At 38.3% G+C, this 26,746-nt stretch overlaps 1 protein-coding gene across 4 annotated transcripts in view; it reads left to right on the top strand.

Annotated features, from left to right (window-relative positions):
• Window positions 1-26,746, top strand: part of CKAP5 (cytoskeleton associated protein 5) — a 52,857-nt gene that overhangs the window by 13,180 nt on the left and 12,931 nt on the right. For all 4 annotated transcript variants that reach the window (XM_063331941.1, XM_063331942.1, XM_063331939.1 and 1 more), the window contains exons 5-30: window positions 1,912-2,083; window positions 3,170-3,302; window positions 3,594-3,697; window positions 4,072-4,185; window positions 4,422-4,526; window positions 7,128-7,217; window positions 7,326-7,490; window positions 8,882-9,010; window positions 9,928-10,110; window positions 11,054-11,167; window positions 12,205-12,315; window positions 13,573-13,665; window positions 14,220-14,405; window positions 14,860-14,954; window positions 16,346-16,403; window positions 16,486-16,611; window positions 16,951-17,087; window positions 17,240-17,414; window positions 17,963-18,076; window positions 21,278-21,406; window positions 22,048-22,242; window positions 22,898-23,033; window positions 23,813-23,901; window positions 25,001-25,126; window positions 25,806-25,955; window positions 26,354-26,557. In XM_063331941.1, the coding sequence (XP_063188011.1) occupies window positions 1,912-2,083; window positions 3,170-3,302; window positions 3,594-3,697; window positions 4,072-4,185; window positions 4,422-4,526; window positions 7,128-7,217; window positions 7,326-7,490; window positions 8,882-9,010; window positions 9,928-10,110; window positions 11,054-11,167; window positions 12,205-12,315; window positions 13,573-13,665; window positions 14,220-14,405; window positions 14,860-14,954; window positions 16,346-16,403; window positions 16,486-16,611; window positions 16,951-17,087; window positions 17,240-17,414; window positions 17,963-18,076; window positions 21,278-21,406; window positions 22,048-22,242; window positions 22,898-23,033; window positions 23,813-23,901; window positions 25,001-25,126; window positions 25,806-25,955; window positions 26,354-26,557 (3,433 nt within the window). The remainder of the gene's footprint in view (window positions 1-1,911; window positions 2,084-3,169; window positions 3,303-3,593; window positions 3,698-4,071; window positions 4,186-4,421; window positions 4,527-7,127; window positions 7,218-7,325; window positions 7,491-8,881; window positions 9,011-9,927; window positions 10,111-11,053; window positions 11,168-12,204; window positions 12,316-13,572; window positions 13,666-14,219; window positions 14,406-14,859; window positions 14,955-16,345; window positions 16,404-16,485; window positions 16,612-16,950; window positions 17,088-17,239; window positions 17,415-17,962; window positions 18,077-21,277; window positions 21,407-22,047; window positions 22,243-22,897; window positions 23,034-23,812; window positions 23,902-25,000; window positions 25,127-25,805; window positions 25,956-26,353; window positions 26,558-26,746) is intronic.

The raw sequence follows: 26,746 nt of genomic DNA, 5'->3' as shown, positions 1-26,746 counted from the left end.
AAATCCACTTTAATTAAGATGGGGTAGGTGGTTTCAAGCTTAGATTTATTTTTTTTCTTCCACTTCAAGTATGTTTGCTGTCTTCGTGAGTTGGGTGAAAAATAATGGGGTTTTATCAAATTCTTATACTTCGTATATATATAATTCACTGTATCTTAAATTTATTTTTTTTTTTAAAAAAGGAAACAGATAACTTCAGTATTAATGGGCAGGATACTTTTTTCCTGAGATCATGTGACAATTGTATAATATAGATGGAGATTGTCTTAGGTATTTTTTAGAGAACTTGCTGAAGCATATATGTAGATAATCCTTGTTAACCTAATTGTTTCAGGCTTCTGTAATAGAAGTCAAAATAAAGCATTGGGTTTAGCACATTACCTGTGCTGCTACTGCGTGACACTACTGTCCTACATTTAGAATGTATTTTAGCTATTTTAAATTGCCTTATCTAATCAAATGTCCTTTTAACAATAAAGTGTAATTAGAAACCTACATAACCTTCCTCAGTATCTTTCAGCTAACTATGTCTATAAAAATGTGCCAGATCTGCCAATTTTTTTCATATGCAGTATTTTATTATCTTTGAAATGGCAAGATCAAATTAATTCATGGAACCCTATTGACTTAGCTTTCATCTTCTGCTTCTGAGCTGTGTTGCTACCTATTTTTGACAGGGTTTCTGCATTGATAACAAAATTTGCATTGTACCTAGGTGGGTAACCTGAGTGCATAACTAGTTTAGCTTCTGGTGCTTTTTACCTTGTGCTAAGGTTCTTTCCTGTGGTGGTGTATGAATTGGGTAATATTATATGAATTGGAGAATATGAGAATTTGCATAGGCACTTTTCCTAATATGCTCTTTATTTGAGTCATGGTAGACAAATAAAATTCTTGTGGAATTTGTTTATTCGTATTCTGCATTTAAGTTGTGCTGTTTCTAAGACTGGAGCCCCTTTTGCAGGTCAATACTTAGTATTTCTCAAAGTGGGCTTGGCAATAAAACGTTTAGCATAGAATCTTTGGAAAGTGAGATGAGACATGTACGTTTTGGTTTCTGAGCAGCCATCTTTACTAGCTTTTTCATGTGATACGTGATTGGAGGGAAGCAGAAGTAGTAGTGTGATTGGAAAAGTTAATTCAGAATTCTCACGGAAAAGAAATGCTTCTGAATCAAAAAAAACCCAACCCATGGCTTCTGAGGTGATTTAGATATGATGTTTTAAGAACTGTAGCAGTTAACTTTACTCTTTGTATGGAAAAAAAAGTTCTTGTCTTCTCATTCATCAGTGATTGAAAAAGGAAGTTCAGTGTATTAACAAGATGTAGAATCTGCTGACAGGGAAGGGCGATTGTCTGGGGAAACTTGTTTTATGTGTCCTTTCAGCAGCACATATTTCAACACGTGTATTTTTTCTGAAGATGACCCAGGCTCACTATAATTATCTGATCCAACAACAGCGAAAATGACTAATGCTTTTACTGCCGTTTGCCTCCAAGGATAGACAAAGGAGATTCTATTCTGATTTTAAAAAAAAAAGTAGGTCATACAAATTTTGGTCTAGGGACGCCTTTTTCTTTTTCTTTTTTCTTTCCCACCCCCCGGCAAGGGAACAGATTTAAGCAGCAGATTGGATTAAGTGCTTTGAAGTACTTTCAGAGGCCTGATTTTGTAATTCCAAGCTGGGCGTGGAGGGTAATTATGATAGGGCAAATATTCTTTAAATTTTACAGTAGCTTAGTAGCTTCACAAAATAATAACTATAATAATGATTTGAGTAAATGACACAATCTCTAAATGTACACTGGAAGCGTTCCATAGATTTAAAAAAAAAAAAGTAATAATTATTTGTGGATCACTCTTTGGTTCCTACCTGGACACTGATACTATTCCATGTTTTTAACTTTCAGTGAATTTGGTTCAAAAATAATCTCACTGAAGCCAATCATTAAAGTATTGCCAAAACTTTTTGAGTCGCGGGAAAAGGCTGTTCGAGATGAAGCCAAACTCCTTGCTGTGGAGATATACCGTTGGATAAGGGATGCTCTGAGACCTCCATTGCAGAACATAAATTCTGTTCAGGTAGGCAGAAAGTGGTTCTGTATCCAAACATTTGAGAAAACACTTCTCTGCTCGCCCTCCCTGATCCTGTGGTGTTGGGCATTCTTAAAATCATAGCTGGAATTTTTTTGTAACAGCAACGTTATTTGTTAGTTTTATTTTGCAACTTTACCTAGAACTTTAGTCCCTCTTTGTTATTTGTTAAGAAATTGTGAAAATGCTTTGTTGCTCTGAATATATGTGAAGTTGAGGGGGGAAGCATCATATTGAAACTGAGGAGAGAATTTGAGAAGTAGAATGGTATTTCTTGAAGACCTAACGCAAGGGCAAATGGTTACCCTTATAAAAGACCCTTTCACTGTAAGTCTTCAAGTTAACCATTTTCCTTCTCGGTTTCTTTTTTCCTGATTTTTTTTTTTTTTCCCTCTGCAGCCCTTCAGATTTGTTCTGGTGGTGCTCAGGATGTGACTGTTCCACTTCAGGAAGTGGTGTTACTTTATAATAGAGAACTATGCTATTGGAGATGGATCACTCTGTTATTTTAAAAATCTATAAATTATTTATGCAACCCTCCCCCCTACCCACTTGAGTTAATAGTGTTCAGGTGGAAAACAGGAGCTTGCTGTGAAAAGGCATGTTTTAAAAAATAATTAAAAAAAACCAAACCAAACTAACTAAAAAAAAACCAAAAAACAAAAAAAACCCAACAAACTGTCTCATCAAATGTAGCTGAACATGTTTGTTTCATCTTAATTTTAGTGTGTAATAATAGCATGGCCGTAACAAAAAGATTTTTCCTTCATGCTCAGCCATTTTTATTTTAAAGCTTCTACAGAGGAGACACACCATTCTGATTGTTCTTATGTAAATGCTTTGCACTGCTGTTTTTGTTCATGATATGTGGTTCTGTGGATATACTTGGTCAAAAGTTTCTGAACAGTGCATGTGAAGGGGAAGCCATTACTTTGGTGGCAGAAGAAAGAACTTGAAGGGTAGTGCTATCTTGGCTTTGAAATGGGAAAACTCCATTGGTTTCCATGAAGCATTGCTTGTCTTGGGGTATGTTCAAAATGTCTCTGATACAACGATTCTTTTCCCTTTTGACAGCTAAAAGAACTGGAAGAAGAGTGGGTCAAAGTGTCATCAGCTGCTCCGAAGCAGACCAGGTTCCTGCGTTCCCAACAGGAGCTGAAAGCAAAATTTGAGCAGCAGCAGGCAGTTGGAGGAGATGCAGATGGAGGTAAATTATTTAATCTCTGAGTTACATTGGGAAGTGTATCACAGGTATATTTTTTGTGAAAGAATGCATGAAACTGTAAAAGTGCTTTTATTCAAACTGGTGCAAAACACATGCGATGCAGTACACAAGAAAACGTGGCTGGGGCAAAAACTTTATATGAAAGAGTATCTGTCCTTTGGAATACCAAAATCACAACTGCTGATAGTACTTCTTAAGCAATGGGCCTTAGGTGCGCTGTAGTCAAAATTTCATTTGTCACTCTGCTTATATTTTTCTTTCTTGCGATTGCAGGAGATGATGATGAGGAAGAGGCGGTACCACAAGTAGATGCATATGAGTTGCTTGAAGCTGTAGAAATTCTTTCCAAGCTTCCCAAAGACTTCTATGAGAAAATAGTAAGCATAAACTTAAATACTACCAGTTAATTCTATGACATGTGGAGCTAAATGCGTCTTAAGACTTACTGGCATTCAGCAATGTATGCTTTAATGCTACATGGGTAATAGCAGACTAGTGTAAGTAAAATATAGACTATCATAAATAAGTCTCAAAATTTGATTTACCAGCAAGAAAGCTGTAATTTTAAGGAGCTGAGATATGTGCTGGGAAAGGACTGTATTTCATATTTCATTGCAGTTATTGGTGTTGAACCGTAGGGCGACTTTGGCTTTCTCAGGATAAAAATTAAATTTTAAAATCTATGGTTTGTGGCAAGTATGCTTCTCTAAAAGTGTTTGCGTTTATCAATGAATGTAAATTTGCTCTGCAGGAAGCAAAAAAGTGGCAAGAAAGGAAAGAAGCCCTAGAAGCTGTTGAACTGCTGGTGAAAAATCCCAAATTAGAATCAGGAGACTATGCAGACTTGGTGAAAGTTCTCAAAAAGGTAAATAAAACCCAGAGTCCACATATGGTTTAATATTTTTTGTAACTTATTTGTATGATACTTTAAAAATTACAGTTGAAAGAATACTCCCGAGTAGAAAATTATTAGCCGGAACAATGGTGGAAATAACCCAATCAATGGCACACTGACTATTCTAAGAAATTCTTCGAAGTCTCTGAAACTTGGATTTTTCAGAGTCTTTAACTTCTTTGTTTTGTTTTGCTTTTTCTCTTCAGGTTGTTGGAAAGGACACAAATGTTATGTTAGTTGCTTTGGCTGCCAAATGCCTTGCTGGACTAGCTGCTGGCCTCCGAAAGAAATTTGGACAGTATGCAGGGCATGTAAGTAAGAGTATGTACTTTTTTCTTTTTTCATTGATGCTGGACACCAGGAAATACTTTACTACTTCCCCCCCTCCCCCGCCTCTGTCAAACCTTGGTATTTATCAAAGGTATTCTTTGTACAATTATGAATGCTTACCTACCCCTTAATGGAGCAAGCAGTGAAATATCTGCCAAGATCTCTTGTTTGTTCACGTTCAGCAACATGAAGCTTACTATTGCAAATTTTCTGTACTAAGACAACTCTGAATTACTCTGCCATGAAATGAATGTTATTTACATTACCTCATCCTCGAGATGCACCCACAGAAATGCATTTGTAGGCCACAGTGGAAAAAGTAGCTTCTGAACCTGAATTCTACTTAGCAGCTCCATGATGTATGTTTTAGGTTGGGTGGGTCTTTTTGAATGTGAGGGGGTGGTTGGTGGTGGGCTTTTTGTTTGGGTCTTGTGGGGGTTTTTTTTTGACTGCTGTAAATACCCAAACTACTGAGATTTTTGGTACCAAAACGTTCTGGTGATGTAGTTCAGTGCTGTTCTCCTTTGCTACCCTTCTCTTCCCAACAGCTAATGTTGGGGTATATGAGGAAGCTTCACCAATCCCTGGGAAGAAAAGGAGCTGTTACTTAGTTGCAGTTATCTCCCTTGTTTCTCAAGTCTCTGTTGTTGTGTTCTTTAACCTGCTCAATCATTTTTTTTTCTTGTGATAAGAGGTAGCTGATGTGTCTGCCTACTGGTAGTGTTACGTTTTGTGATGAATTGGAAAGTGACTGAATCTCGCTGCTTCAGAAACATTCAAATCTCTCAAACTCTGAACAACAGTTTATAGAAAGTCTCTTTCATTCTGAAAGCTGTCCGTAGTTGTAAGAAGCATTCTTACATCTGTTTACACTCGATTTGTGTTTTAAAGGTTAACCCTCATAGCTACAGAGTTAGTATTGAAAAAGCTGAGCTTCTGAAATAAGGGTATAGCTCCACGGTTGCCAAGCAAATGGCGTTGAGAAGATGACTTTTCTCAGTACTGTAATGGTAGCTATGAATTGCATAATCTCAGTGCTCATTTTACCAGTTCACTTGATTTTGCTTGATGAATTTATTTACTAGTAAGGAAGATGTAGATTTCTCCTGAGAGTGGGCTTTAAAGTGTTATAAAACAGACTATTGCTAGAATTGTGGGATTATTATAAGCTCTATTAGTTAAATATAGGACTGTAATGTTACAGTCTGCAGGCTCTGTTAAAACAAGAGTGATGAAGTCAAGCGTAGAACCATACTACTCACTGTAATTGAGTGCGTGTGGCCCAACTTCACCTCTTGTTGGCTGCCTTTGGGGCCCTGGACTGATTTTTTTCTTCCTCCCTCCCTTTCTCATGAAGGAAACGGCTCCTTAAAAATACTCATTCTAGCTGTCAGCATTTTCTAAAACAGAGACTTAATGTTTTTAAATATCTTCTTCCTGTGACTTTGTTCTCTGTTGGGCTTAGGGGTGTCTAGCACCTGCAGTAGCACATGTGAGGGTCTTCATGGTGCTATTCTGTATTAATCGAAGGGGGTTTTTTAGTGCTAAAGTCTTTGTGAACAGGGAATTTTACAAGAACAGGGAATTTACAAGTTGCAGCCCAGCAAAGGATACCAGCTGAGCCTAGGTCACTGCATGTTGCAAGGGGTTGAGATATCATAGTCACCTTCTGAGTAGAAAGCATTATCTGTGGAAAATCCATTTTGTATTATGTAAGAGCTTATAACTTCTGTAAGGCACTAGACTCCTAAACTATGAACCACATTACATTTATGAAAATACTGAAAATAGCCTGCTTTCCACAATTAAAAGCTCTGCATGTTTCAGTCTCACTGACAGAAGTTCTTACTGTTACAGAGACGATGTTTAAATGGAGCTGCTCATATTACTTGCACATAAGAATATCTGCTGGTTTTATTTTTTCTTTGTTTTTTAAAAAAAATTATTTATTTTATTTTTCATCACTAACTGACAGAGCAGCTAGGCTGGGTATAAATTGCTGTGAAAAAAATGCCAGTATGGCATGGTTTAGTGTCAGGTGTGCTTTTTCAAGGTGATAGACCTGAAAAATATTCTCCAGGAAGGATTCAGGTTGCTTTGGAACCATGGTCTTGTCAGCTGTGGGTCAAATGAGGGCTTCTTGATGGGCCATGCTGAGTACTGTTAGGAAGCTGGGAAAGAGGGGACAGGTTATGTACCTTCTTGGATTCTTACAGTACTCTGTTCTGTGAAATTGTTTATTTCCATTCGGTTGCTCTGTGTTACAAACCAGTAGAGCCAGAGTACTCATAGGTAATTATGTGAACTTGTATATCTGCTTCTTATTTAGCTTTCCTGTGAAATTGTTAAAAAAAAAAAATAAAAATCTATATTTTTGCAATAGGTTGACTGGAATGAATTTAATATTGGAGATCAGCTAGAATAAACAGTTCATACTGCTGTTGTGTACCCCTGGAGGGGGCGTCAGTGATGTTTGCATTATTTGCTTCTCTGCAAAATACCAAGGAGCAGACTGTCAGGCTTTCCAGTTACATTAGTGAAGAGTGGATTGACTTCTTTGTTTCTTTTTTGCTTTTCCATAGGTTGTTCCAACAATCTTGGAGAAATTTAAAGAGAAAAAGCCTCAGGTAGTGCAGGCACTGCAGGAGGCCATTGATGCAATCTTTCTTACAGTAAGTAAGAGTGACAATTTTCCCATTGTCTTTCTAATTGGTCTCTAATTTTGATTTGCCTTTCTCTTGCTTTACTGAAACTAATGACTTCTTTATCCAACACTGTAGACCACATTGCAGAACATAAGTGAAGATGTGTTGGCAGTGATGGACAACAAAAACCCAACAATTAAGCAACAAACTTCCCTTTTCATTGCAAGAAGCTTCCGTCACTGCACACCTTCTACTCTGCCAAAAAGCCTGTTAAAACCTTTCTGTGCTGCACTTCTCAAGGTAAAGAAAGAGGCATTGGTACTTTCCTGTCATTGACTCGATCACTGTTGTTGTGAAGTGTCGGATTCATTTGGGAGAAAGACCCTTCTGCCAGTGCAAGGACTAGAAAGTTTTTGTGTGCTGTGTAGCCATTAGAGTTACTTTTGACTCACGTCAAACTTGGAGATGACTGTCAGTCACGGGAACAGTTTAGTCTCCTTTTTCTTAGTGTATCTGAAACTGAAGACTCGCCAAATTTATAATAGATTAAGACAGTGATTTATTTTTAACTCAAACTTCAGGGCACTGTGTCACTTCTTGCAAACTCTAGCAAACTTTTGTTGGAAAGCTGTTCACTTACCATGAATAAAAGAACCATCATTGATTTATAGACTGCAGTTACGCTAGAGTATTTATCAGTATAAATGATAATGATGTATACTTTCTTCTCATGGCAAAATAGCCCTTTCCTTGTTATGTGAAATATCGCTGGTTTCAAAAACTGAGACTTGAACAGGGTTCAGAGCTTCAGACTCCTTGTGAACTTTCATGGTGTTGCAGTATCTATTAAAGCATGACCATTTTAAAGCACACCACAGTATGGTGAGTAGGACTAGGGAAGTGCTTGTCCCCCTGTACTTGGCACTGGTGAGGCCCCACCTTGAGTACTGTGTTTTGGGCCCCTCACTACAAGAAGGACGTTGATGTGCTGGAGTGTGTCCAGAGAAGGGCAACAAGGCTGATGAGGCATCTGGAGTCTTATGAGGAGTGGCTGAGGGAGGTGGGTTTGTTTAGCCTGCAGAAAAGGAGGCTGAGGGGACACCTTATTGCTCTCTACAACTACCTGAAAGGAGGTTGTAGAGAGGCGGGGGTCGGTCTCTTCTGCCAAGTAACAGGTGATAGGACAAGAGGAAATGGCTTCAAGTTGTGCCAGGGGAGGTTTAGACTGGATATTAGGAAAAAATTTGAGAGGGTTATTAAGCATTGGAACAGGCTGCCCAGGGAAGTGGTTGAGTCTCCATCCCTGTCACTACTTAAAAGATGGGTAGACATAGTGCCTAGAGATACAGTTTAGTGATGGTTTTTGTCAGCGTTGGGTTGGTGGTTGGACTAGATGACCTGAAAGGTCCCTTCCAACCTAGGCAATTCTATGAATGTTTACCCTCTTCTTGTAGTGGGAGAGATCCAAAGATGAGAAACTGGCTATATCTGAACAACAGTAGGCTTGATCAATACATAGGAAAACAGAAGTGAAAACCAACCTTTTTTTTTTTTGTAGTGGAGTGTTAAAAATTATTCTGCAGTAAATGTAATTTTTTAAAAAGGGGAGGGGATTTATACAGAAGATGGAGTTAAGTATCTGTTTAGATGTGAGCTGCAAGTCATATGATATGAGTTGTCTTTCTCTGCAGCATATTAATGATTCTGCTCCTGAAGTAAGAGATGCTGGATTTGAAGCATTAGGCACTGCCTTGAAAGTGGCTGGAGAGAAAGCTGTGAATCCTTTTCTAGCAGATGTAGACAAACTAAAGCTTGACCGGGTGAGTTTGTTATCATAAGTGTTTAAAAAAAAAAAAAACCAAAAAACCCCAACAAACAAACAACCCCCCCCCAGTCTCTATTTATCCATTTAAGATACATTTTAGGCTAGAGAAGACAAAAGAGGATGCTTTAGCTAATGACTTCCACCACAGATTTTTTGAAAATTTATTTTTTACTTAAAAATTACTGATGTTACAGGAAATCTGGAAATCTCTTTATTTCTTGCTATATTATCAAGCATCTTTTCTTTGACTTCCACTACCTAAAATGCATTAGTATGTTAACATTGCATCTTTTCATTCTTATGCAAAGTGTCTGTGTGGCTTCAAAGCTTTATTATCTATGAGGTGGGTTGTGAGGTTTGGTCTGGGGTCTTTTTGGTTGGTTGTTGGTGGGGTTTTGTTTGCTTTTGAACATTTTCTCTGTTTGAAACAAAGTTTAGGCTTTTAGGTCACAACCACATAGTCTAATTCTATATTACTAGACAGGATTTGGTATTAAAGACTTACTTTCCAAAAACAAAGTTTTCATGCTTTTGCATAAGATGACAGGTTTGTGGTCTGAATGATTTTATAATTTTAGGTGCTAAGAATTGGTCTTTAGAGCATCTATAAGTATCAGGGGCATGCCAATGCTTTCTATGTGTATAAATGCACTTAGTTTTGAGCTAGGAAAATTATTCTAGCAATACAGCGATGGCTGATGCTATTGACTGGCTAACATTACTACTGTAAAGAACACAGGATAACAAGATTTAGTGAAGTAAACAACTTAAACTCTTTAAGTTTTTTCTAGAGTAGTCAAGTTTGAGCTACTGCTGTTGAAGGGACGTCCAATTGTGGTAGCTAAACAGCTTTAACAGCACTTTTCTTTTTTTCCCTCGTTTTTCTTTTTTTTTTCTTTAACTGCTTGTCAGATTAAAGAGTGTGCTGAGAAGGTAGAACTGGTTTATGGTAAAAAGACAGGAGGAGCTGCTGAGAAAAAAGAAGGCAAGCCTGTTAGTGGGAAGACCCCTGCTCTTTCAGGGACTAGTGGAGATAAAGAAACAAAAGATGCAGCAACCAAACCAGGATCACTGAAAAAAGCACCCACTGCAAAGGTAAGAGACTGCCAAGAGATTGTCTGACAATCACAGTTGTCTGTGATAGCATCAAATAGTTACTTACTGGCCTGTTGAATGTCTCCTTCCACCGAGGAATCACTGTCCTTTTGTAGGAGTAGGTGAGCCCAACAACAAAAAGAATCTGGGACTTTCCGAGAACGTACTTGTTGAAATCTCAGTTTTTAATGATACAAACTGTCTCATCACTTACATCTTAATACTGGATTTTGATATTGAAATAGGGATAGACCACTGGAAGCATTCAGAAGAGCCTCATGTGTTCTAACGTTAACATGCTCCGTGGTGATATGGTAATATTTGGCTGGTCAACAACTCTTCTTATAACTAGCAAGGTTACTAATTAAGTGTTTAGTATTTTCTTCAGTGCTTTTTTCGTTTGTTACCATAAATAATTTGAACCATTAGCCTGTATTACTTTAAAATGATTATTTGGATTTTAAAAATTGACCTAAGTAGCACTATAGATGGTCTTTGTAATACCCTTCTTATTTCTTCAGGTGGGAAACCTGGAAGTGAATAGATCATACTTTTTAAAATCTATTTATACTCTGGTAGCCTGGAAGAGAGACACCAGTCACAAGTTTAATATCTAGTCAGTATCCATAGGAGAACATATAGATTAATTTGTTTTTCCTGAACCTTCATAAATACATATGTTGTTTCCCTCTTTGTCTTTCATTGTCTTGTGTGTCTGTGTTACTGTACGTGTTTTATAAAACCTGGTAGGCTGAAAGCAACACATAAATTAAATAAGCTCTAGCAGAAAACTGTTTCTTTCCCTGCAGCTGTTACAGTACTAGAGAGATATGTATTTGTTGACATTAAAATGTAGAAGTGTGGAAAAAAACAGCAGTTCTTTTGCTATCTGATGAACTAGAGACCTGTTTGATCTTGGATAACTTGTCCATTTCCTTTCTAGCCTGGGGGCCCACCCAAGAAAGGCAAACCAGCTGCGGCCACAGGTATGGGAGGTGCTGGGGCTAAAGGCAAGAAGGGTCCTGAGACCAAAGAAATATTTGAATCGGAGCTCTCTGTGAGTATTCTGCTATTTTCTGAAATACGAAGTCCTTTGTATAAGTAGCTTTGGTTAATCAGTTGTTCAGCTACTACAGAATTTTTCATTGAAGTTGGGGTTATTTTTTGTTAGGACAAGGGAAAGCAATACATTTAAAGAAATGGAATTCATAACTGTTAAGGTGGTTGTTCAGTTTATTCTGGTAAATACACCTGTTCTTCAGGGCTGCTGTTGGTACCTGACCATATAAGACAATAAACAATAAATCATGCTAATATAATAGGGTATATCATGTTGTCCCTGAACAAGGAACAGGTGAAAAAAATAACAATATGACTACTTTATACATAACTTTAGATACATGATTTGCTGAAGGTGTCTGGTATTAAAAGCCTGAGAATACAGTATTTTGGAGTTTACATTGAAATCTGAAGTAGACTACAGTAATAATAAAACAAAATAGTGCAAGTTTATTCCGTGCTGTTCATATTAAACTACACTTCAAGAAAACGATTGAATTCTGCATGTTAACTGAGTATCTACCTATCCTCTTGGTAGGGAACCAGGTAAACTAAGCTATCTGTAGTCAAACAGTTTCCTTTTTTCATATGCTAAATAACTTTAATTCTTCATTTTTCCTAAAGTGGATGCACAAGATATGTCTTCTTTCATCCACCCTTGTCAGCCACTGATTCGTTGCTGTGAAGGTTTATTCAGACTTCATACAAAATTATCTTGCAAATTTTAGGTTACGTCTGTTTGATTCTATAAGTAGATGGTGGCTACTCGGGGTTATTTTTGACTGCCTGCACAATTTTATCGTAGTCTTCAGGTATCACTTTTCCGTTGCAGTACCGTTTAGCAGCTTCCTAAATTCATAAGGCCCCTAAGCTGTAATCCGTAGAAAATCTTTCAGCCTACAACAGAAAATTGTTCATGTTTTGTAAATGCACCACAGTGCAAGGGTAATTCTAGTATATTACCTGTCCTTTAGGCTGCAGCCCAGCTCTGAAGGGGTACAGTGGGGTGTTAACCTGGTTCTGATCTGTCTGCAGATAGAAGTATGTGAAGAGAAAGCTGCTGCCGTCCTTCCAGCTTCTTGCATCCAGCAGTTGGACAGTGGTAACTGGAAAGAGAGGCTTGCCTGCATGGAGGAGTTTCAGAAGGTAAGTTTGTAGCAGTTGATAAGAGAGGCAGGTAGGGAAAGAGAAAGAAGGCAATAATTTCTTCAACTTTTTAGGCTTGGATGGCTCTTTTAGAAGACATGCCGGTAGTAGTGATATGTTAAGCACTTCAGATGGATTAAACAATACTTGCAAAAGTCAAACGGCTTACATGGTTTAAATTGGCTCTTATTCCATAACAACAGTGGAGTAAATCTTTTAGTTTAATGTCGATAGTTATGCTTCTGTCAAAAATATCGGTATGTGGATTAAGGATGCATAGAGGTCTTCTTAAAACACTAATTCTAATGCTTAATCTCAGAGATAACTAGATTTAAGCAAAAACTTTTGCAATGACTGGGCAAAACCAGTTGCCGGTGAATCCCTGATGATTATATGTTAGGCAGCAACTGATTACAATACTAAAATTTCAATTGGCAAACAGTGGGTGTTTGAAGCTTTATACAATACCAGCAGTCTTCACAGCTGGTGGTGAGTGCTTCATGTAGTTACAAACAAAAAAAAAAAAAATCATGTGCCACTCAAATGTGAAACCTGGCTTTCTTCCCATGGTATCTGTCGTAAGACCTTTGAGAGTTCGCATGCAGAAAGGCATCAACTGTAGATGTACAAATAGTTCATACCCCTGCACCATTACAGTTGCGACTGAGTTTTAATATTTTAATGGAAAAGGTGACTAACTTAAGTAATGAAATGGTGACTGGCTGCACTGAAATGCTGCTGCAGAAGCCAGCTTTACTCAAATACAGAGATGTTAACAGTTTCAGTGGACTGAATAAACCTAACAACAAGTGAAAACAGTAACATAGATTACATTCAGGCTTAATCTCTGCTGTATGGTCAGCATTCCAATGTGAAAGCTGTATAGTATACTTCATCATTAAAAAAAAAAAAGCAGCTTGTTTGTTGGGTTTTTTTTTTTTAGTGAAGTGTTAAATTTCGAGGGCTGGAATGGCCAGTAGTGGTTGTAAGGACACTTTAATTAAAGAATATACAAAGTGTATCAATGTGAATGCTGTAGTTTAAATGTTGGCTCAGTCCCTGTAAAATGGGTTTCTTTTAAAAGTGAGTCTTACAGGCTCTGGTAGCGGCTTTTCAGGTAAATTCTTATGCTGAGAATTTCTGCAACTTAGTTCAGCATTAAGAAAATAGTTACAGGACAGTTGAGGTAACTTTTGTTTGTGTTTTGGGTTTTGTGTCACTTGTGACCCACTGGTTAAATTAATGTTTATCCTTTAGGCTGTTGAGCTTATGGAGAGAAGTGAAATGCCTTGTCAAGCTCTAGTAAGAATGCTGGCCAAGAAACCTGGTTGGAAGGAAACAAATTTTCAGGTAATGCATTATCCTTTAACAGTCCTTTTTTATTATTTAATGTAGGTTTTGTTTCCAACTAAAAGGCTGTATGTGCATATATGTCATTGATGACAGTCCTAGCAGCATGACCACAGTTGTATCTGTAGTCAATGAGAATATAAACTTTAAAATTAGATTTTATTTCCTGCTGATGGTTGAGACTTAGAGACAATATTTGAAGATATCTGTATTTTTTGTGTACGTGTGTGTGAATATGTGTAGATACGAGCTCTAAAAGTAGATAATGGCTGCCCGGTTTTATTCATTGTGTATGTATGTGTAGATAGAAAGGTATGTATTTGTATGTAGATACACGAAACCATATGAATACAAGTATGTGTATATAAAATATGTATTTGTGTACACAAACATGTTTGTGTGAACACAAACACTTTTGTATATTCAAATGTGCATATATACATTTGTGTGTGTGTATACACACAAATAGGTATTTTATGTATGCATAGAATAAAAAATTTGTTCCAAAATACATGAAGACATGAGTAACTTCCTTGCTGTTGTGGACATTCCAGGTGATGCAGATGAAACTGCATATAGTTGCATTGATTGCACAGAAAGGAAACTTCTCTAAAACTTCAGCCCAGGTTGTGCTGGATGGTCTCGTAGACAAGGTTGGTGATGTGAAATGTGGGAGTAATGCAAAAGAAGCCATGACAGCAATAGCAGAGGCATGTCAGTTGCCATGGACTGCTGAGCAGGTGAGTGAGCAGCAAAGGTATACTTCCAGTAAATAAAATCAGAAATGCTATGTTGGGTATTTGGTCTGAGGGAAAGAATCCTAAATCTCTGATTTTTCTCTGTTGCCTCAAAGTGATTTGTTTGCTCTCAAGATAAGGCAGAAGTTAAATGCAAGTTCCTCCAAAGGAGGAAATAATGAGTAGTAAATCAGTATTTTACTGAAATACTGACAAAGCAGGTACATGTCCATAATAAAGGTACCTCTGGCTGCCTTAAGTACTTCAGGAACTTCTGGTTCCATTCAGTTGCAACTGTATTGTGCTGCAGTGACACAACAAATTTTTCCTGTTGTGTTACCCCAGCTGTGTACTTGCAATGCTCTGTGTTTTTTGCAGGTGTCTTCACTCCTTTATTACATTGCTTTGTTACCTGGTTTGCCAGTGAAAATTTAGACTTAACTCTCTTGTGTTCCAGGTTGTGGCTATGGCTTTCTCTCAAAAGAATCCTAAAAATCAGTCAGAAACTTTGAACTGGCTTTCAAATGCAATTAAGGAGTTCGGCTTTTCTGGGTATGTTTAAGTAAATTGCTAAGAGAAACTTGAATGAAAATGTTACTAATCTAGGACTAAGAAGTGCTGTTGTCTGTCAAATTGGTCAGAAGAGGGTGGCTGCAATTGCATCTGAACTCTTGTTCCTTAAACTCTGGTGCTAGCTCTGTCAGGTGGTCTTCTAGCTCTACATGTGTAAATGAAAGTATCTGACATTACTAATAGGATACTATTACACTACTAGATGCTTTATTCATCACGGGGCCTTCCGTGAAGACATTTTTCTTAAACTTTGTATACTATAGGAGTGGGTTGGGCAAGGAGCTCTGGTATTGCATATCTGTGTTCCCATTCTACTTTGTACCTGCACACAGGTGGATCACTGTATTTTACAGTTTAAAAAAACCAAACCTGACAGCCTACAGAAGAGTACATACCAGCATGCTTATTGCCCTCTTTGGGTGAGATATTGAGGCTGCTAACAGAATGAAGTTTTAGCCTAAAAAATGGCCATTGTTGCATCTGGTGCTGCAAGGGTAAAAAAATGGATTCTCTGTCAGAAACAGGGATAGCATTCCTTAATCTTTAATCACCAGTCTCTTAACTGAATGCGGTCAAGCATACGTAGTACAGTTTACTCCTGAGAACAAAATTTCTAAGCAGTGAAGGCTTCAAATATTAATTTATTTAACTGCTTGGGCAGTTACTATGCCTATCCAAGTTGTTACGTAGCTACTAAGTGGAAGTAACATTGATTAAGTCTGGAAAATAAACTCTCTTCTTCGGTAGATTCCCCCAAAAGTATGTATTTCCAGCAGGGTGATCTGTGCTACCAGAACAGCAGTGTTTGAGGCTGCACAAAGGAAGCTTCTGTGATTGCCTGTTTTCTCTGCTATTGAATTCAGTGGTGGAATAGAAGACTCAGTAATCTTCTAAACAGTGCTTTCCTTCTCTTGTAAATTTCTTTTTGAAATTTGTGCCTTTTTCTGGAAGATCCTGAGACAGACTTAAGAAAAAAACCCACCACCCCTCACCTTTATTATGTAGCCATGTATTACGTGCTTAAAATGGTTCTAGACATGTGCCTTAGGATTTCAGTCCTAGTAATCATATAAGTAATGTAGTTTAAGAAACTTTCCAACTGTAATAATAGCAGTCTTTGAATATAAATTATCTTCTGTTTATTGTATTGATTTTCATAGTAGGCTAATCCTCAAACTGATCTATTTCAGTAGTTATTTAAATAGCTACTGTTTGTACTGTACCTGTGATGCTGTTTTATAAGTGCAAATATCTTGTGCTTGTAAGTTAGCTGTATGAATATATTTTTCTTTAGCATATTGTGATGATTTTGTTTCTTGTTGGTGCTTCCTGTGTTGCGTTTTATTTATGGGGATACCTTTTTCCCACAGACTGAACGTCAAAGCTTTCATCAGTAATGTGAAGACAGCTCTTGCTGCAACTAACCCAGTGAGTAAATCTAGAATTTTAATCCTGAATTATTATCAGTCCTTAATTTGAAGACTGAGTGCTATTATCCTCTTTCTGACAGGCTGTAAGGACTTCTGCCATTACCTTGCTGGGAGTCATGTATCTTTATGTGGGACCTCCTTTGCGAATGTTTTTTGAGGATGAGAAGCCAGCCCTTCTCTCCCAGATAGATGCAGAATTTGAAAAGGTATGAAGTATAGCTCTCCTACTGCCAAGTATCATTAAAACTACTTGGAAACTTCAGTAGCTGGAATCTGTAGTAATATTGTGGTCTATCCTGTATTTTTTTAAGTGAACCAGATATTTTAAGACAGCTCACTAAAGACCTGCAAAGTCATTATGTCTAGCTATGTCAATAGTCACTTTTTTTGTGACGAACTTCAACAGTTTCTGGTTTTGTTTGAATAGCATAATCTTTTAGAAATCTGTCGCCCTGAAACAGCGCTTTCATATCATGCAAGTGTTATTTTTAATGTCAAATGAAAAACTGTAAAATAGCTATTTCTGATTTTTGTGTTGCGTGCAGATGCAAGGGCAGACGGCACCAGCCCCGACTCGTGGCATTTCCAGGAACAGTGTGGGAGGTGGGGATGATGGTGAGGAAGAAGAACAAGAGGATGTTGGGAATGATGTTGTGGATCTCTTGCCAAGAACAGATATTAGGTAGGTTTGGATTCTACAACCTGAAGACATACTTCCACTGCAGTACAAAACTTTGTGTTTATAAACACTTTCTAAGCAGAAATCTGTGGTGTTATAGCACTCGAATACTAAGAGACTAAGAAAACGGGCTTTTTACCTTTTTTCTCTTACAGTGATAAGATCACAGAGGAACTAGTTTCTAAGATTGGGGACAAAAACTGGAAGATCAGAAAGGAAGGTCTAGATGAAGTGACAAGTATAATTAATGATGCTAAGTTCATACAGCCAAACATAGGAGAACTTCCAGCTGCTCTGAAGGGTCGTCTCAATGACTCCAATAAAATCTTGGTAGGTTATTCAAAATTCTGTTTCAGCTGTTTCCAGCTTAGAACTTAAGTCAAGCTATTTATGATTTCTGAACCTTGCTTATTGCTTAGTCTGTTACAATGTCATGAAACCAACAGTTGGAAAACAGTGAACTGTGTATTTCTAGATCATATGTTTGTCTGTTTTTATAAATATTTGCCTATGTCTGTGCTTTGTATTTAAAAAAAGCCTTCAAAAAAGGGAAAATTACTTCTGCTCTGAATGTAATGTAAGCAAATCTAAAACAAACAAATAAAAAAACCCCTAAAAATTAAGTTTGAATAATTGTTCTGCTTGTGACAAAAGTCATGGGTCATTTATTTGAAAATATTTTTAGTTGAATTTTAATTTGCTTAGAATATAGAAATAACTTTTATCTATCTGTGTGGTGAATTTGAAGTCTGGAATAGATGTCACTGAGCAGTAAAGCCTAGGTGTAGAGCAGTGTACAGCTTTTCCCCATATGACTTGGAGTTCCGTGCACATGGTTGTGACAGTATTTTATTCAAAGCCTTTTTGTTTATGTGCAGGTGCAACAAACACTGAGCATTCTTCAGCAGCTAGCAACAGCAATGGGCCCCAATATCAAACAGCATGTGAAAAATTTGGGCATTCCTGTCATTACAGTCCTAGGCGATAGTAAGGTAGGATGCTCATCAAGATCTTTCCTTTTTGCCACTTGCTATCTGAGCTATGCCTGAGAATAACTGTTGCCATTTGGACTTGCTTTTGAGAGGTGGATGGTAGTTAAAACTACTTTTGGAAGCTTACAAATTAGTTTGGAAGGTTCTTGCCTAAATGACAACTTATTATCCAAATATGAGTGTGTGCCTGAATTTATATTCTCCTTGAGATGTATTCTCCTGCTTGTAAATAAACCCAGTAAGTATCATAATTCAATGAATTTTAAATGAAATGCGGTTACTGTATCATAGAATCATAGAATGGTTTGGGTTGGAACAGAGCTTCAAGATCACTTGTTTCAACCCCCTGCCATGGGCAAGGACACCACCCACTAGATCAGGTTGCTCAAAGCCTCATCCAGCCTGGCCTTGAACACTTCCAGGGAAGGGGCATCCACAGCTTCTCTGGGCAACCTGTTCGAGTGCCTCACCACCCTCACAGTAAAGAATTTCTTCCTGATATCTAATCTAAATCTCCCCTCTTTCAGTTTAAAACCATTGCCCCTTGTCCTATCGGTGTTCTCCCTGATAAAGAGTCCCTCCCCGTCTTTCCTGTAGGCCCCCTTCAGGTACTGGAAGGCTGCTATAAGGCCTCCCTGGAGCCTTCTCTCCAGGCTGAACAACCCCAGCTCTCTCAGCCTGTCTTCACAGGAGGGGTGCTCTAGCCCATTGACTGTTTTTGTGGCCCTCCTCTGAACCCACTCCAACAGGTCCATGCCCTTCTTATGTTGGGGGCCCCAGAGCTGGATGCAGTACTCCAGGTGGGGTCTCACCAGAGCGGAGTAGAGGGGTAGAATCACTTCCCTCGACCTGCTGGCCACGCTTCTTCTGATGTAGCTCAAGATGTGGTTGGCTTTCTGGGCTGTGAGTGCACATTGTCAGCTCATGTTGAGCTTCTCATCCACCAGCACCCCCAAGTCCTTTTCCTCAGGGCTGTTCTCAATCCATTCTCTTCGCAGCCTGTATTTATGCTTGGGATTGTCTTGACCCACATGCAGGACCTTGCTCTTGGCCTTGTTGACCTTCATGAGGTTTGCATGAGCCCACCCCTCAAGCTTGTCCAGACCCCCTCTGGACTGCACAACTTGATGTCATCAGCAAACTTGCTGAGGGCGCACTCAGTCCCACTGTCTGTGTTGCCAACAAAGATGTTAACTAGCACCAGTCCTGGTAGCACCCAGTCCCTGAAGATCGCCACTTGTCACTGGTTTACACTTAGACATCGAGCCATTGACCACAACTCTTTCAGTGTGGCTATCCAGCCAATTCCTTATCCAGAGTGGTCCATCTGTCAAATCCATGTCTCTCCAATTTAGAGACAAGGATGTTGTGCAGATCAGTGTCAAAAGCTTTGCACAAGTCCAGGTAGATGATGTCAGTTGCTCTTCCCTTATCCACCAATGCTGTAGTCCTGTCATACAATGCCACCAAATTTGTCAGACACGATTGTATGCATACTTCTCCTTCTGAAAATACACTACACTCAACACTAATCAGGTTTGCTTGCTGAAGTTGTTCGTAGAACTTTTGTTCGTTTAGCATATCACTGTGGATTCCAGAGTACGTTGTCACTGTGTAGGAGACCTTTGATCTGTAGGTAGAAACAGGACACTCGCAACTGACACTGAAGCTTGTATGTCAGTGCCTAGCTTGTCAAGATGCTGTGTCAAAATCAAAGCTAGGACCATGGGAAAGAGCTATTTGAAGGAGGCTTGGGAAGATGCCAATGTTCTGTGTCAAAAGTCACTGGCAGTTATCAGAGGTGGCATACTTCAGATGTCTCTACTCTGAATGTAAGTAGGAACAAAAGCAGAAACTGGATCTACCTGTCTCAAGCAATGGAAGGAATAGGACTGGTCCTAAGGCTAGATAAAAACTCTTAGTTCGAACTGTTTTCTCATTAAGCATCTTAAAGAACTGAGATTTTCACATGATTAAGTTGTATTCTTTTATTCACCAATTACCTGGAGGAAACGGCAAGTTCCCTTGAGTTCTAAGAACATGGATTAAGGATAAGACCAACTGTGATTAACTTGTACTGTTGCTAAAATGCTTAATATCAGTGTTACTTATAAGCACTATAATGCTGATAGAGGATTGTATACTTGTTACTACTGCAACAATGTTTGAACTTTTTTTTCATGTACTACAAGATTTACCCAATTTATCCAGTTGCCAGAGTTTTTGAAGATGAGTAGGGCCCTACTTTGAAATGTTGATAGTGGACCTACTGAATAGTTAAGGAAAATCAACAACTTGTAGCATGAGTATAGATAAATTAAGTTTGGGTGATGGGAGCCAAGGCCTCATCAGGCCGTTGAGCGTCTCTACCTGCAGCGCATGATTTGTTTCTTTTCCTCAATGAGATTAAAGATGGGACAAGTTGTTTGCAAGGATGCTCACTCCTTGTTTAGATACATGCCTGGATGTTACCTGTGCATTTGAAACTGATTCTTACTAAAGCTAAATGAATCTGTTATATTATCAGCTTGCCTCAGAAATTCAGCCTATAGGAGAGAGTTGTATGTATGGAGTCATGTCTATACTGATAACGTTTTGAAGAACCAGGCTGTTAAGTATTCCATCTGACTTGTCATAACTTCACATAGCTGCTTCAAAAAAGGATGCTGTTCTACATTTTGCTTGGAAAAAAGCAGTAAAGATGGAAATTGGTAGGAGTTAGAGGGCTCCCCTGTTCCTGACTTGACTTTTGCTCATGTGTGTCCTAAATAAGAGTGCCCTAATAACAGGCTTCATAACCCACTTGCCTTAATTTGTGAATGTGCTACGTCTATTTTAAGCATTACAAAAATCACTAGCCTTATTCTTCAGCTTGTTGTAGGGTTAGGAGACTCCCAAAATTCTCATCAATGAATGGTTGCAGGTGCGAAGTGCTTTTAAAGATACCCTTTGTCCCTTTTCATTAAACTTTTTTTTTTTAATTATGGTCAATAAGTATAGTGTCTGATTCGGTGATTTCTGCAGTGGATAAATCACTAAAACTAAGTTCTTCTGAATCTTAAACTTCTCAAGCAGTGAATGAAAGTAGAGATTTCAAAGCCTGTGATGTAGAAGCTTTTTCCTTTCATGTGAAGTATGAATTGTTGTAATCTTCGGACCCCTTTTAGGATTATTCTTCTTAAAGCTTTTTTCTTACTACAGAATAACGTTCGTGCTGCTGCACTAGCAACTGTGAATGCCTGGGCTGAACAAACTGGCATGAAAGAGTGGTTGGAAGGGGAAGACCTGTCTGCGGAGCTCAAAAAAGAAAATCCTTTCCTAAGACAAGGGGTAGGCTTCTGTTAAGTAAACTCTGTGTGCGTGTCTAATCAAAATAACCTTACTTGCTATGGACTGTGTTTATCTATGCAGACTGAAATGACACAATGCTACTATTACATGAGTAATCAAGTAGCTGTGTCTTCGTACTGACATAAAACTGTTAAATGTCAAAAAGCTAATGATGACCTTTCCTCCTGCATGACGGTTGTCATTTGGATTTCAGTACCTCTGAAATGAAACTTTTGTCTCTTTTGATCAGCATTTTAAGAGCTAGTGTGTTTTCCCTCAAATTAACCACATGGTAGTGAAGACCAGAACTGAAGTGGAGGCATTAATATGTTTGAGGTTGATAAAATGCAGCTGAAATTCTGATGTTACTTTCAAAAGGAAGAAACAGCCCATGCAGTCTTAAGAGACCAGACTCCAAGTTTTAAGATAGCTGTGTATTAACATACTGTACTTCAAAAAAAATTTTTGATTACTGACAGATGTGATGTTGGTTAAGAAGATTAGTCTGAACAAAGGTTCGGGTGGGGTTTTTTTTCCTACTTACATAGAGGTATTTGAAGGACTACTATTTAGGCTCTTGTGGCCTGACAAAGCACTGTGAACGCTTCTTCAAAAACTTTTATTTTAAAACTTCCTTTCAGCTTCTTGGTTGGTTGGCTGAGAAGTTGCCTACCCTCCGTTCTGTTCCTTCTGACGTACTCTTGTGCGTGCCTCACCTGTACTCCTGCCTTGAAGATAGAAATGGGGATGTGCGTAAAAAGGCGCAGGATGCCCTGCCTTTTTTCATGATGCATCTTGGCTTTGAGAAGATGGCAAAAGCCACTGGCAAGCTGAAGGTATTTCTATCACTAAGATTAGATAACGTGACCTTGAATGAGTGGATATTAACACGTCACTCAGAATCTCATGATATGCCATCTTGAGTCATGTAAGCTTGTCTGGATTTAATATTTTCAGGGGTGCTGAAAATAGTATCACAAGTCTGTGGGTTAAAGCTTTCTCTACTTCAGAAAGACTACAGCTACCACAGGTTTACCACTTCAGGAGCCTGACACTTATTCACTCTGCTTTTCTTCTGAAAAAAATCTACCTGCAGATAGCTTCCATACCAATTGTTGTCCAACGGTATGCCTTTGAACAAATGCTCTGAGATGGCTTCTAGCAATTTAGGGTATCTTATGGACCCTTGAGTGCTGAGTCACTGATAGGGCACTCCATTAACATAATAGGACTGCTCACCTAGAACAGATTGCTGGTTCACATGTTTCCTATAGGTCTTGCAGAAGAAACTTTATGGAAGGGTGTTTTATGTCTAAACAGAAATATCTGAAGACGTTGATATTTTAAGATAAATGTCCTTGAACGTGCTAAACAGAGAATAGCTTATTTCTAACTACTGTTATTTTCCTTGTCTGTGGCATGTATTAGTAATCAGTATCACTAATCTTTCCAAACTTGTTACTTCTTTTTACCCCCTGCTCCATTCTCTAGCCAACTTCCAAAGACCAGGTACTGGCCATGCTTGAGAAAGCCAAAGCCAACATGCCAGCCAAACCAGCTCCTCCTGCTAAAATGTCTTCCAGAGTGGTAGGGGGAGCAGCTCCAGCCAAATTCCAACCTGCATCAGGTAACCTCTCAAGTTCTGTAAAATAACTGAGAAATGGGTGGGTTTTGAAGCTTTTTAACATGCCAGAGGAAGAAACATACTTAGCGGGAGGAGAAGAATTCAGTATAGTTAGGGTTACAAATAGTGGTGTAATCTAGTGAGTTCCGTCTACGGCTCTGGTCTTACTTGCAGTTGAGTCAACTTCCACTGTAGGAGGCTTTTTCTTTTCCACACAACCATCTGTCAGCTGCTCTTTGAAAATGTCTACTTGGTATTGAAGCTAAAACCCACAGACTAGAGGGTTTGGTTGTTTTTTTTTTTTGTAATACTAATCTGATTTTAACATAACACTTCTTAAAATGTTTACAAATTAATTTTTATCTGGACTCAGTATAGTTCACTATGGGGCTACCAGAGTGCCTGTGCTGATGCAAAAGAGTGGGTAATAGGATTAGGGGACAGTCAGAGTGATTTGAAGAAGCAGTCTTGCCTTATCTCTCTGCTGGGGCTAGCTTGCTTGCTCAAACTGGGTTGCAACTATAGCTCTAGACATCAGCCTGCACAGTAGATGTGCATGTGCATTTTTAAATTGTTTTGATAATGACAAGTTTGCTAACATGTTATGATCTTAATTATGAAAACTTTATATGCTGACATGGAATTTAAGGAACTTTTTTCATGCGTCTAAAGTCCTTGGACCTGTGTGATAAGTGTATTGTATCCATGAACAGTTTTTCTTGTGTCCTAAGAATGGAAAACTGGGCTTGTTGGTAGTTTGAAATGGTCTATTGTTTCTCCAGCACTTGCTGAAGATACGGGGTCCAATACCATGGAATCCAAGCCTGATCCTAAAAAAGCCAAAGCAGGAGGACCTCCCTCTAAAGCTAAGGTATGTTGATTTAATTTTGTATAAAATCAGTTCCATTAAGTTAATAACTGTAGTTGGTTAATGTATTATACGTAGAAGAGTATAGCTCTTGCCAAGGACTGCTTTTACTGAGAATCTTTATGCTTGTCTGAGTTCTGAAATGATGAGTGTTCCTGTATCACTTACATAACACTACTTCTGTCATTACATATTTAATTCTTAAAGTCTGTGTTGCCAAAAATGCAGTATTGTGAGCAGCTTAGTCCATATTCTAAATCTGCTTGGCCTCCTTGGTTGCGTGCTGTTGAGAATTCATCTTATGATTGCAGTTCCGATGTTATACTTCGAATTTGTGGTTAGATTTTTCTGTTGTTTTGTGTTACAGTATTTTTTTTGTTATTAACTTTAAAGTTTATTCTATGGGTATAACTAAAAAAGAAAACAAAACAAAAAACACCACAACGTGTTCTACAGTCCTGTTGCCTCCATTGTCTAAAGTAGTGCTGTAATGAGAACCTTTGATGTAGGTCCAGATTCATCGCAGGAATGAACAGAACAGACCTTGAAGGATGTTGTACATTTTCTTGATGTATTCTGTCAAAAGTCTGATGCTGGAGTTAATGCCTTTGCTGTGAATGCATTAAAAGGTTTAGAATGGTAACTCTTAAGAATTAATAACTGTCTAACAACAAAGCCTTTTCTGTGGCTTATTTACAGCAGTCAGATGTTAATAGCAGTATGTCCAAGGGCAATACCAGCCTGTCCAAAGTTAATACAAGCCTCAGCAAAGGCAATAAAGGCAATACCAGTCTGACAAAAAGCAAATCTATCAAACAGGTACCATGCCGGGTTTTAGGGATGTGTGTGGGTGACTAGCACACTGGTTGAGAGTGATGTGTCGTACTTCACAGGGTACTACTGCGCACGCTGTCATGGATAATTGCTTCCACAGCAGCAGAGCACATACTTTTAAAATTCTAATCAACGTTATTCTTCCAGCTTCTCTCTGGCTCTTGTACACATAGGCAGCATGAGGTTGGCTGATATGTAATGCTTGCAATTGCTGGGACTGAGGCATATGTATGTCTTGTGTTGCCTGTTAATACCTTGCTTTTTTCAGGGTGTGCAGGGGAAGAAAGTGCTAAGCAAGCCTAATCTGAAGGAAGACGATGATAAATCGGGTCCTATTTTTATCATAGTCCCAAATGGGAAAGAACAGAGGATGAAAGATGAGAAAGGTTTGAAGGTGAGAAAAATCTGAATGTATTCACAAGTTTTGAAGGAGTGTAACTTTAACTTATTCTTTTGTTTTTTAGAATTGCACATGCTGTGGCATGAAAGTGCTAGTCTCTGTCCATCCCTTGGATTGATTATCTAGTTCTTCAGTTGACTTTCACCAGTATCTGTTTTACTGTGGTGTTTCTCTTCTGATTTCCAAATTTTACGTTTGCATTTATACACTCTCAACAAAAGCCAAAGGCCCTTTTTTCAACTTCCAAGAGATGGTCTTCAGTTGTGAAGAATCATCAAGTTTTTATCTGAAAACAGGCCACTAATTTCGGAGTTCTAGGATACATTGTAAATGCTTTAATATACTTATTTTGAACAGCCCTGCTTAGGAAGCTTGTCTTTTGTAGGGAAATCTGTTATTAAGACGTGCACGTTATCTGTAACTTGCTAGCAAATAGGCCTATCTGTAGCTTAAAAACAACCACTTTAATTAAGGCCTAAATAAAATTGCTCCATGTAGAGAAAACTTCATGTAAGCCAAGGTGAACAAACACCACTGAATTTTTCCCATTACTTGTTGATAGTAAGACTTTGAAAACTAATTCTAAAGCAGAATTAAAAGGGATGGAATTTGCGGATTCTTTCAGGAAGAAAAGGTATTGCTTGCTTTGAGTTACAAATGCTGCCTTTTACAGGTGTTGAAGTGGAATTTCACTACTCCTCGTGATGAATACATTGAGCAGCTAAAAACTCAGATGTCCAGCTGTGTGGCCAAATGGCTACAGGATGAGATGTTTCATGCAGACTTTCAACACCACAACAAAGCACTGGCTGTTATGATTGAGGTAAGTTTGGATCTGTGGTAGTAGATGACATTGTATAGGATTATTCTCTGCTATGAAAGATTCTACTTGAATTAAAATGAAATAGGAATTCTCTGAGGAGCTAGGGGTCATTGTTCCGTGATGTTGAAACCTTAACATCTATATAGAAATAATTTTCAGGGGTATGATGAAGTTGGTATTAATATTTCTTGGGAGAAGGGAAAATTTCCTCACTTCTCTTAGAATTTCAGAAAGCTGTATAAGTTAAAAGTCAGTACTTAACTTATGATTCTAGGAATCAACCAATAAATGTAGACCATCTTATCAGGCATAGATTTTCCTTATTCTCTGTTCTTTTCTTGAACAATGTGTTTCAGTTTGCACAACCCCCGTTTTTTTTTTTTTTCTCTCACTTCAAGCACTTGGAGAGTGAAAAAGATGGAGTCATCAGCTGCCTGGATCTGATCTTAAAATGGCTTACCCTGAGGTTCTTTGATACCAACACAAGTGTCCTGATGAAAGCACTTGAATACCTTAAATTGCTTTTCAATTTGCTGAGTCAAGAAGAGTATCACCTTACTGAAAATGAAGCATCCTCTTTCATCCCATACCTTATCCTAAAGGTACAGTTCACTGTATAGAAACTAACCTTATTTTTCATGAGGAATATGGCAGGATACCATCAAACAGTGTAATATGTTCTTTCCGAATATACTGTGAATGGTGTTAAATCTCTTTTCCCAAGTAGTAAGTGAATATGATGAGAGGAAGTGGCCTTGCGTTGTGCCAGGGTAGGTTTAGATTGGATATTA

Source organism: Chroicocephalus ridibundus, chromosome 4 (genome assembly GCF_963924245.1).
Source record: "Chroicocephalus ridibundus chromosome 4, bChrRid1.1, whole genome shotgun sequence".
Taxonomy (NCBI): Eukaryota; Metazoa; Chordata; class Aves; order Charadriiformes; family Laridae; genus Chroicocephalus; species Chroicocephalus ridibundus.
This window is presented reverse-complemented; position numbering and strand designations above follow the sequence as displayed.